The sequence below is a fragment of the Gadus chalcogrammus genome, chromosome 1 (assembly GCF_026213295.1).
Source record: "Gadus chalcogrammus isolate NIFS_2021 chromosome 1, NIFS_Gcha_1.0, whole genome shotgun sequence".
Classification (NCBI taxonomy): Eukaryota; Metazoa; Chordata; class Actinopteri; order Gadiformes; family Gadidae; genus Gadus; species Gadus chalcogrammus.
This window is the reverse complement of record NC_079412.1, coordinates 6,159,120-6,169,261: the sequence shown is the minus strand read 5'-3', so window position 1 is coordinate 6,169,261 and position 10,142 is coordinate 6,159,120. Positions and strand designations below refer to the sequence as shown.

The window sequence follows — 10,142 nt, the reverse complement described above, 5'->3', positions numbered from 1 at the left end:
CTAGTGTACAGCTTGACCACTTCTAGACATGTCCACTTCCTTCTAGTATACAGCTTGACCGGTCCTAGACATATCCACTACTTTCTGGTATACAGCTTGACCACTAATTGGGTTAGGCTATGAAATTAATAATGATATTGAGTGTTTGTGTGTGCTTGCTTGCTTGCTTAAGTGCTTGGATGGGTAAAATGACGGCATCTGACTAGAGTAGAAGCAAACATTTCCTGACCTGTGATGGTTCAGATTGAAAGCGGATGATAAGTCAGAATTAAAACATGTGACGTTGTTTTCCTAGTTGATATAGCAGCGCTGAAGCCTGATAGCAGAAGCAGTTGAAGCTGTCCAGAGAGTAACCATGGCCACCAGCAATAAACTGGACTCTGGATCCTCTACGGGAGCTGAGGACATGTCTTTGGACCGGGAGCAGACCAAAAAGAGAAGATCTGGTAGGACCCTTCTGAGTGGATTTGAAAGCGATAAAACCTGTACATAGATTTGTTTTCAGTTACATACATCTCAAGATTTACATTAAGCAGACAATTTTGGCCAAAGTGACCAACCTGATGAACAAGCGACCCCATAAACGTATTCCTAGATTTATTCTCCTAAATAACGACGTGTATTTTCTCGACCCACAACACACATTTACAAGTAGTTGTGTGTTCGTTATATAGATGGAAAAACTAGAAAGAGTGCAGAGTAGCTTGAGGGAGCAGAATACAGGTTTAATATTTTAATTATTTATTATTAGTGGTGGTGCAACGTAGCATTAGAGAAAGTACTTTTGTCTATCGTAGTATGTTTGGGATTTGTTACATATTTACAGGTGTAAATATGTTTGTGTACGTATGTAAACGTTTGTATATGTATGAACAGTATACATCTGTATGAATGTATGTATCTATGTTTATGTATATATTTATCTATGTTTGTGTGTATTTGTACGCATGTGTATGTGTATGCATCCTGCAGGGGTCACCAACTATATTTATGTCCTATGCCAAATTATACAAAAAAAGCAATACTATATGCCAATGCTCATTTCAATGCATTCATTTGTACATCAAGTGGACTTATGAATTTACCACAATTATATAAAGTTTGTAATTAATATGAACATATCTCAAATTATCCCAAAATATTAGACTGGGTGCCCCCAGCCCTTTCTGCCGGCGATTTGAATTCACTCTGCAGGGGCTGGAGAGGAGCAATACATTTCTTTCTGTTTCCGATCCGCTGTTTCCGATTTAAATGGAGCCAATCCCCAAGCTGGCTTTTCTCCCTTGGGTGCTATTGGCTGGTTTAACACAATGACGACAGGGAAGCGAGGCAAGCAACTAATGGCGTACAGAGTCGTATGAACCATAGATATATTAACTAGATGCCTTACGGTGGCGTCTAGAACGTCACCATAGGCGGCCATCTTACCACACTAAGCTGCTCACCCACAACATTGTCTTGTTAGTGGTACATGTACTTTTTAAATAACCATAACTTGCTCAATTTTCAACCGATTTACAAACGGGTTGGTTTATTACAAACGTTATTAACGTGGTTATGGTATTGTAACTATTTTGGAAGATTATTCTATTTTTCATTATTCTATCAAAAGCATGCAGTGTCATAACCACATCTCTGACGTTTATAACAAACCAAACCGTTTGAAAATCGGTTGAAAATTGAGCAAGTTATGGTTATTTAAAAAGTACATGTACCACTACCAACACAATGTTATGGGTGAGCAGCTTACTGTGGTAAGATGGCCGCCAGTGGTGACGTTCGACTCCATTGGCCAGCAGCGTGGACGAGGCATCTAGTTAATATATATATCTTTATCTATGGTATGAACTACGCCCGTTGATCAAGCCTCTTGTGCTGAAGAAATGACAGCAGCCTCCCCAGACCAACATGCAATCTACGATTGAGCTTGGTCTGCAATTAGCCTGGCTACCAAAATACATAACCTAATGTTTTGTTGTGTGCTGTTGTGAATGACCCTGGTGACACACAGGCCACATGTCCCCCCCCCCCTTCGACAAGTGTATGTGTATGTATATATTACTGTATCAATTACTGTATTTGTGCATATTTGTCAATAATAAGTGACTATTAAGTTTGTTTTGCTTAAGTATGTTTAATTCCACACAAGAGCTACAGTACCAATAATCACTTACTGAGGTGTTCTCAGTAGAGGTCTTCAGACGTTTCTTCTAGACGGGGAGGGATTCTGCAGACTGGAGGGAGACTGTCTGGACTGTGAATGATACCAAAGCACTACGAATATATCACTGTGCACATTACAATGCGTGTGTGTGTGTGTGTGTGTCCTACTCCTGAACAGGTCTACGGTCATACGTTGTCACTCTGAGCTTCGTACTGCTGTGTATTCTCGTAACCTCTGTGCGCTATGGTGAGTCTAACTCATATCATCCTAAATATTAATACGATCATTATATTAGCAAAAATAATATTAATTATTATTTATAATATTAATTAGAATAATCCAAACATTTATTTTGATAAGAAAATGATGATTATAAAAGTGATTCTTAATATAATAAGAACAATTATTATTTATAATTAAACTAATAATATATAGTCTTTTCTCAGTGTGGATGGACTTTGTTTTTGAGTAGCCTGTTATGTTTAGAGACAATGTTTTTCTGTTTGAGAGCTGATTTCTTCTGTACTCTGCCCTGTCCTAGACTCTGTGACACCTCGGAAGGGGGGGAGAGAGCACTTAATGAATGAACTTGGTAAGTCTTTCTTTAAAAAATGCTATCTGCTTTTGGGATTTATGTTTGAACATCCCCTCTTCCTTATAACTTTAAATAATTTTATTGGAAGGCTAACAGAGCATACAATTAAATAAAGGATTCTGGCAGCATGGTGTTACTGAAGGTGTTGTTAGTATCCTCCTGCAGCAGGGGGAGCAGTGGAGTACAGAGGAACTTATATTGTGGTCTATTAAGGTCATGTTTCTATTGTGGTCTACTAAGGTCATGTTTTTAGGGTGGTCTACTAAGGTGGGGTTTCTATTGTGGTCTACTAATGTCAGGTTTCTATTGTTGTCTACTAAGGTCATGTTTCTATTGTGGTCTACTAAGGTCATGTTTCTATTGTGGACTATTAAGGTAATGTTTCTAGTATGGTCTACTAAGTCAGGTTTGTATTGTTGACTACTAAGGTCAGGTTTCTAGTGTGGTCTACTAAGGTCATGTTTTTAGGGTTAGGGTCAGGGTCAGTAATGAAGACAGTAAGAAAAGCAGTTCTGTGTTTGTTAAGGTTTTGCTTTTACATTCAACAGTTGATTGGACACGAATCGGCTGGATTTATTTCCACAAGAGTTTCTACCTTATCTCTACTACTAAGAGAAGCTGGACGGCCAGTCGAGACTACTGTCTGCAGAGAAATGCAGACCTGGTAGTTATTAACAGCAGAAAAGAACAGGTGACAGAGGCAGTGTGTGTGTGTGTGTGTGTGTGTGTGTGTGTGTGTGTGTGTGTGTGTGTGTGTGTGTGTGTATGTATGTAACTCTAAAATAGCAATCATTGATATCAACCATTAAAAACAACAAATGCCAACCTAGTGTACTAGTGTTAGTAGTCTAGGGCATGTTCGTAGGCTGTCGGCCCATGGACTTTGCATTTGGGGGCTTTCAAACAGCTAGTAAAGTACTGCTCAACTTCAAAATTATATGAAGTGTGTTTACCAGGAAAAGGAGATGTTCCTTGTACCCCTGAAATTGTATGTTACATAACAATGTGCTGACCCGTATTAATGTGTTAGATCTTTCAAAGACTTGTAATGTAGAATAAAATAAAGCATATAAAATGTATGTGTGTGAGCGAGCGATTGTGTGTGTGTGTGTGTGCGCTGGGTACATTCAGTCAGCTTCATGACAACATATACTATTACTATTGGAAACAGGAGTTTGTTAGCAGATTTAAGGGTCGTTCCTGGATTGGACTGAGTAAGAAAGATACAAATGGGAACTTCAAGTGGGTGGATGATACCAACATGACTTCAAGGTAAGGCTGATGACTCTTTTCAGCAGCATCTCTTCTCTTCACTCTGTGACAGTGACACTTCAACCCGTCAACTTTCTATTCCTTGTGGTTCTCAGTTGGGTACGCAATAAAACACATCTTGACGCTCCAGCAAAAGACTGTGTAGAATGGGGTACTAGCTTGTCTGAAGGACCGTGTGACCAACTGCAACACTGGGTCTGTGAGAGGGTCATAGACCTGGATCATCTGGAAGCTGAGCTGAACAAAGAGGGTCCGTAGACTTTGTTCATGAGTTTGGGAATAATTCCTCCGTTCTATTCTCTCTGCAGTAGATACAGTAAATATACTCTTTATGAATGGAAAGGTGGTTGGATGTCAGTGTCTGTGTCTACTGGTAATGCAGGGTTTAGGTGTTTTCTCACATGAAACCTCATGTTGCTGTAACTAAATATTATGGGTCGCCCTCTAGTGGACAAGTATAGCGAATCAGTGAGGTCTGTTTGATGGTGCATCTCTAGATACGTGTTGTAAACATTCACTCATTTCGTCCTGGTTTCTTCTGGTTCAGCAATGCCCAGGACGGCGGAGGCCCCCATCATCGCAGAGTTCCGCTCCTCGAGCAAGGTGTTGCCCGTTGGCCAAGCGGCCCGCTTCAGCTGCGATGCTGGCGGCACACCGGATCCCACAATCCAGTGGCTCCACAACGGCAGGCCCCTGGAGAGGGACGGCACAGACGACCAATCAGAGGCCTGGGTGGAGAGGGGGTTCCTCTTTGTCAGAGGGGTGAGCTCTGGCGTGACCACGGTCTGCTGCATGGCGAGCAACAGCGCTGGCACGGCCAATCACACCGCTGAGCTGCTTGTCTTTGGTAAGATCTGGATCCAAGAAGAGATGTTGGTTGTTGATGTATTTATTACATTGTTGTTGATATAATCATAACATTTCTGTTGATTTAAACAAAATATTTATTATTGACGGATAGATATCAAAGAGCTCTTTTAGTTTTAGGATAATTTCAAGCCCCCCCATACTTTCAAAGCCGTGTGACTTAACTTGAACTTGTGGTTGTGTTTGAGACACAATGAGAGCGCTCACACCGGCACAGACATACTGCCGCGATAGAACCTCCAGCACTGTTTCAAACCTTGCCCCATCACCAACCATCATATTGACACAGAACCAGACCTTGAATCGTTCGTGTGTTGTCCTTCTACGACACAACGCTCCATGGCTCGCCTGGCACTCTGATGTGCCAGAAGAGCAGTATTACATTCAAGCTGTGTCGGACTGAGAGTGGATCTGAAAGAGATCGACAGCACGCAGCTCTGTCTCGTGACATTGTGGTTTGGCTTTTGGGAGCGCTATTCAAATGGTTCATTCTGTGGGGAGAACCCTGCTTTTATTACTAGTAGGCTGATGATCTTATTCTCATTAGAATAATATTTTTGGTCAAAAAGTCTGCTTTGTGTAGGAAATACCTCATCAGTCTGTTTCTGTCTTCAGAGGCTCATCATGTCTTGTTCTCCCCATCAGATGCCTGTGAACTCCCACTGGACCCAAACACAGCCCACAAAGACCTCTCTCTGTCTGAGGACAACAGAACGGTGAAGCGGGTTGGAGGGAACCAGTCGTATCCTGATCTCCAAGAAAGATTTGACACCTTGCCCCAGGTGTTGTGTCGAGAGGGTCTGACTGGCTGCTGTTACTGGGAGGTAGAGAGAAACGGAAGTGTTGGTATAGGAGTGACCTACAGAGGAATCACAAGGAAAGGAGGGGGTAATGATAGCAAGCTTGGAGGGAACAACAAGTCCTGGCTTCTTGATTGTCTCGATGATCGTTACACTGCCCGGTACAACGGTAGTTCAACTGACATAGTTCTCGACCCCTCTGACTCTAACAGAGTAGGAGTGTATCTGGACCGGCCTGCTGGCTCTCTGTCCTTCTTCAGAGTGTCCCCAGATGTAAGAGGGTTAGACATACTGACACACATCCACACCTTCCATTCCACCTTCACCAAGGAGGACCTCCTCCCTGGGTTTAGGCTAGGGGATGTTGATGCCGCAGTGTCTCTGTTGTAGCCACACACAGACACAGACAAAGACACACACATCTAAGAAAACACACAAACACACACACACACACACACTTCACCTCTCAATCTTCTGCTGCTCTCTCTCTCCATCTTCTGCTGCATTCTTTCTGTCCCTCTCTCAATCTCCTGCTGTTCAATATTTCAGTTTTTTGCTTGATTCTTATACATCCTCAACTATACTCCAAATGCTACATTTTATTTGGCATCGGAAAGGTTTGCATGATAAACCACGACGGGAAGAGACTTTTAAGATATTCCATGGGGTTAACTATACAGGTTATACAAAGATGTAATTTACAATGTAAAATGTATTTTTTTTGATTTATAAACCTGTAAAAATATCAAATGTCAAAAAATGTTTTACAATATTTTGAATATTTTCCATCATATCCAGTTTTGTACTAGGGGCCTCTGAAATTTTTATTTTGACATGCCTAACATGGAACCTGACTTAAAGCAGATTGTATATTGTATTGACAATGCAAGGGGTCTTTAATGACTTGAAAACAAATAATGATTCCTTGTGTTATTCTGGCAACAACACGCTAGTAGAACATATTCAGTTATTAAACATGTTTGCACACCTCTTTATGATTTGAAATGTCTGCTACTTCTATTATTTTAGTCCTATGGTTTATTGTGTACATGTATGGGAAAACTTTTCTGTTGTACTTGTTAATAAAGCATATGATGATAAAGAAGTCAGTGGCTCCATATGAATTCTCCTGTGTTCAGCCGATGATTCTTCTAGTTAAACTCAATAATACTAACGTAAGCGCCTTAAAATAACAATAGACGCATCAGAAATTATTTAAAACTACAAAATGTGTTGTGAGCCTCTCAGCCAACAGGGGGTGCGGCAGCCCCCTCAGCACAATACTTCCAGAGCCCGTGTGGATTTGTACCCACTGTGGGTAGCTTTGGATGAACGCGTCTGATGAGAAACACCAAAATACACATCTCATAGGGCTGCTTGGTTCTAGAAAAAAAAATCATAATCACGATTTCTTTGGTCAATATTGAAATCACGATTATTCAAACGATTATTTTTGAGTTTGACAAACATGATGTATTTATTCAGCGTGTCTCCTAAAAAACACTTTGTAACTGAGAACATTGAAATTTCGCAGATATGTTTCCAGCTGTTCCCACAACACTCTCCTATGTCTCCGATTGTATTTCTTTGAACATCTTTCTTTATTCATATACAACATAGGCGGGAGAATTATCCAATTGTTTCAAAAAGCGTCTTCCTAAGTGCCTTGTCAACATGACTTATTTCTGGAAAAACTCAGCTCACAAGGACATGGTGGATGCATTAGCTCTCCCCGGAACTAATGAATCTCCATGGATGGAAGCTGCTGTCCCAGTTGATCAGGTGGATGGGGCAGCCCCTCAGAGAAATCTCTTAGCTCTTTACCCGTTCACTCACGTAGCTATGACCACCGGTGCTTTGGATCTGCCAGGGCTTATAACTGCCTCCGTGATCGTCTCCATGAGAGCAACAAGTCCGGTGGATCGAAGGCAGCTGCTGATTTTGGAAACAATGGCTCCGGGGGTTGGCTGCATCCATCGTGGACCGTGACGAAGCAAGAGGTGACCTCTTGGCTCTGATGAACAACCCCATGCTTCTCAAGACTCAAACATGGTGGATCACATTCACAGCCTCACACCCCGATGTTCCCTGGGCAAGTGCGACGGGTGTATGGACCGATGTAGGCGATCTGCACGTCATGCTGCGCTGGGTCCACCTGGCAGCCAACTCCAGTGCTGAGGTGATCAGGGAGAGAGTGCTCTATGTTGTTGTCCTGACCATGATCTCGTTCTCTATGAGGAGACATATCCGCGGAGGCAGTTATAAGCCCTGGCAGATCCAAAGCACCGGTGGTCATAGCTACGTGAGTGAACGGGTAAAGAGCTAAGAGACGTCTCTGAGGGGCTGCTCGCCTTCAAAGAGAGATGAGGCAGACAATGCCTTATATCTCAAACCTCTCTGTTGAGGATGTGAAGTGCACCTGGGCCAATTTTGGTCATTTGGTTGACCATCGATCAATGGGAGATATACTCAGGCAGTGGAAGGAATGTCTGCCAGGAGGTTGTATCAGGCTTAGAGTTTGTTTGGCTCAGGCCGCTGGGTCCGGGTTGGTCTCCTTGGATGTTTTCGCACGTGCCCTGAATGAGCATCGCAGGTTCCCGTGGCCGCATGTTATGCGCTTATATCCAGGACAGTGGGATGCAGCTGTGCTAGCTCTCAGAACAGTGGCAGCGAACCCTCATTACGGGTTCAAAACTAATCTGGAGCACGTAAACTCCTCCAACTACTCCTCTGTCGCCTGGCTCTGTGGCCGTCTCCTGATCAGAGCAGGTGATGAGACGCTGAGCGGCTACAAGGGTTTTCGACCCGACACACCCAGAACCAAAGTGGTCGAGGATATGATCACTCAACATCTTTCCGAGGGTGTTGACAACGTGGACCTGTCATCTCCTTTTACTCCTGCTGAGACTGAGGGGCTTCTCGCCCTGATAGACGTGGCAGCAATCCATTGTGCCTAGTAGAAAAATGGAGAGGTACCAATTATACTCGTTTTTAAATTTTTAGAATGTCTTTAGTTTACCTGTTACGTGTTTTTCACCATTGTTACACCACTTGTTACTCTCTGCCTTGGTGCTCTGTTATTCGATTGTATCCTCACGCCTTTGCCACCTTAGTATTAAACAATGACATGTCACATTTTACTTCACGACTCCGAGAGGAAATGAAGGGGATATTAGATTTCTGTTTGGATCTCATAGATCACTGTTGTGAAACTACTACCATGTTCCGTAGGGAGAGGCATCAGATCATCATTCCGGCTTACCTCAGGGGGATTTCCTCTACTACTTCACCGGATATGTCGGAATTAGCCCTCCTCCAGCAGTTAGATCGCATGTTTCTCTAGAAAAAGAACGTGGAGAAGTTGAATCAATATTTCTTTAAAAAAAAAAAAAAAAAAACATAGGCCGGCATTCTCTACATAGCTAACTAGGGTTGAGGGTGGACTACTTCTACTCCCTGAATCCCACATGGGAATAATTCTACCCCATTAACCTGGGTCAGTCACTAACTAAATCTATAAGTCCATGTGGGCAGGAGGCCGCCACTCTTTAGTAGAGTACAACTGGAGCAGTTGTCTCTAGTGCAGTTGTGTCCTGCACGTGAGGGTAGATTTATTTTATTTAACCTTTATTTAACCAGGAAAGTCCCATTGACATCTCCGTGTGATTAGATTACAAATGTAGGAGGGCAGTAGCCCAAGCATTGCCTTGTAAAGGTCCCATGGCAGGAAAATTTGATTTTATGAGGTTTCCTAACATAAATATTAGTTCCCCTAGCCTGGCTATGGTCCCCTAGTAGCTAGAAATGGCGTTAGGTGTAAGACGAGCATTAGGTATCATGCTCCACCTTTGAAAATGAAAGGTCAGACGCTCCGATTTCGACCCCATATGTCGTCATAAGGGGCCAAGTACCTCTCCTTTCTCTGCCTTGCCCGCCCAGAGAATTTGGCCCGCCAATGAGACGATGAGCTATGACTGTGCGAGCGCTGCCGTGTTCTTTTGGAAAAAGTCTGGCGAGTCAGGATCGCTTTAACGCACTTTATTTGGTAATGTTTGGACTAGCATACTATGAAGCAAAAGGAGGGGAATTGTATAAGCACGCGTGGAGATACACTTAGTAGGGCATCAGAAGGATGCGTTACCTGGAGCGTTGTAGCCCTCTGGGCTATGGGTTGTAACTATAATACTGGGCAGGCGTGGACTTAACTATGTGCTCTGATTGGCTAAGCATGGTGCTGAACTCCCGCCTCTCTGGATGTTGTATGTGTCTCTATGCTGCTCCCTTGTGGCTATCTGTTGGCATTGCAACTTGCTTCAGGGCCCTGAACTTCTGAGTTCGTCGAACACCCGGGCCGCTCGTATCTGTAGAATTGGTACGTGAATGAATGGCTTCTTGTAAGGGGCGGACGCCTCCCTAGGAGCCGGATCCCTCCCTAGGATTGGTA

At 43.1% G+C, this 10,142-nt stretch overlaps 1 protein-coding gene across 1 annotated transcript in view; it reads left to right on the top strand.

Moving 5' to 3' along the window:
- LOC130375751 (uncharacterized) overlaps nt 1-6,990 on the top strand; it is a 17,787-nt gene extending 10,797 nt beyond the window's left edge. Inside the window, exons 2-9 of the mRNA XM_056582861.1 lie at nt 296-446; nt 2,342-2,410; nt 2,706-2,756; nt 3,308-3,450; nt 3,931-4,031; nt 4,127-4,281; nt 4,579-4,878; nt 5,544-6,990. Coding sequence (XP_056438836.1) covers nt 356-446; nt 2,342-2,410; nt 2,706-2,756; nt 3,308-3,450; nt 3,931-4,031; nt 4,127-4,281; nt 4,579-4,878; nt 5,544-6,088 — 1,455 coding nt within the window. The 5' untranslated portion in view covers nt 296-355 and the 3' untranslated portion in view covers nt 6,089-6,990. The remainder of the gene's footprint in view (nt 1-295; nt 447-2,341; nt 2,411-2,705; nt 2,757-3,307; nt 3,451-3,930; nt 4,032-4,126; nt 4,282-4,578; nt 4,879-5,543) is intronic.
- The last annotated feature ends 3,152 nt before the right edge of the window (nt 6,991-10,142 follow it).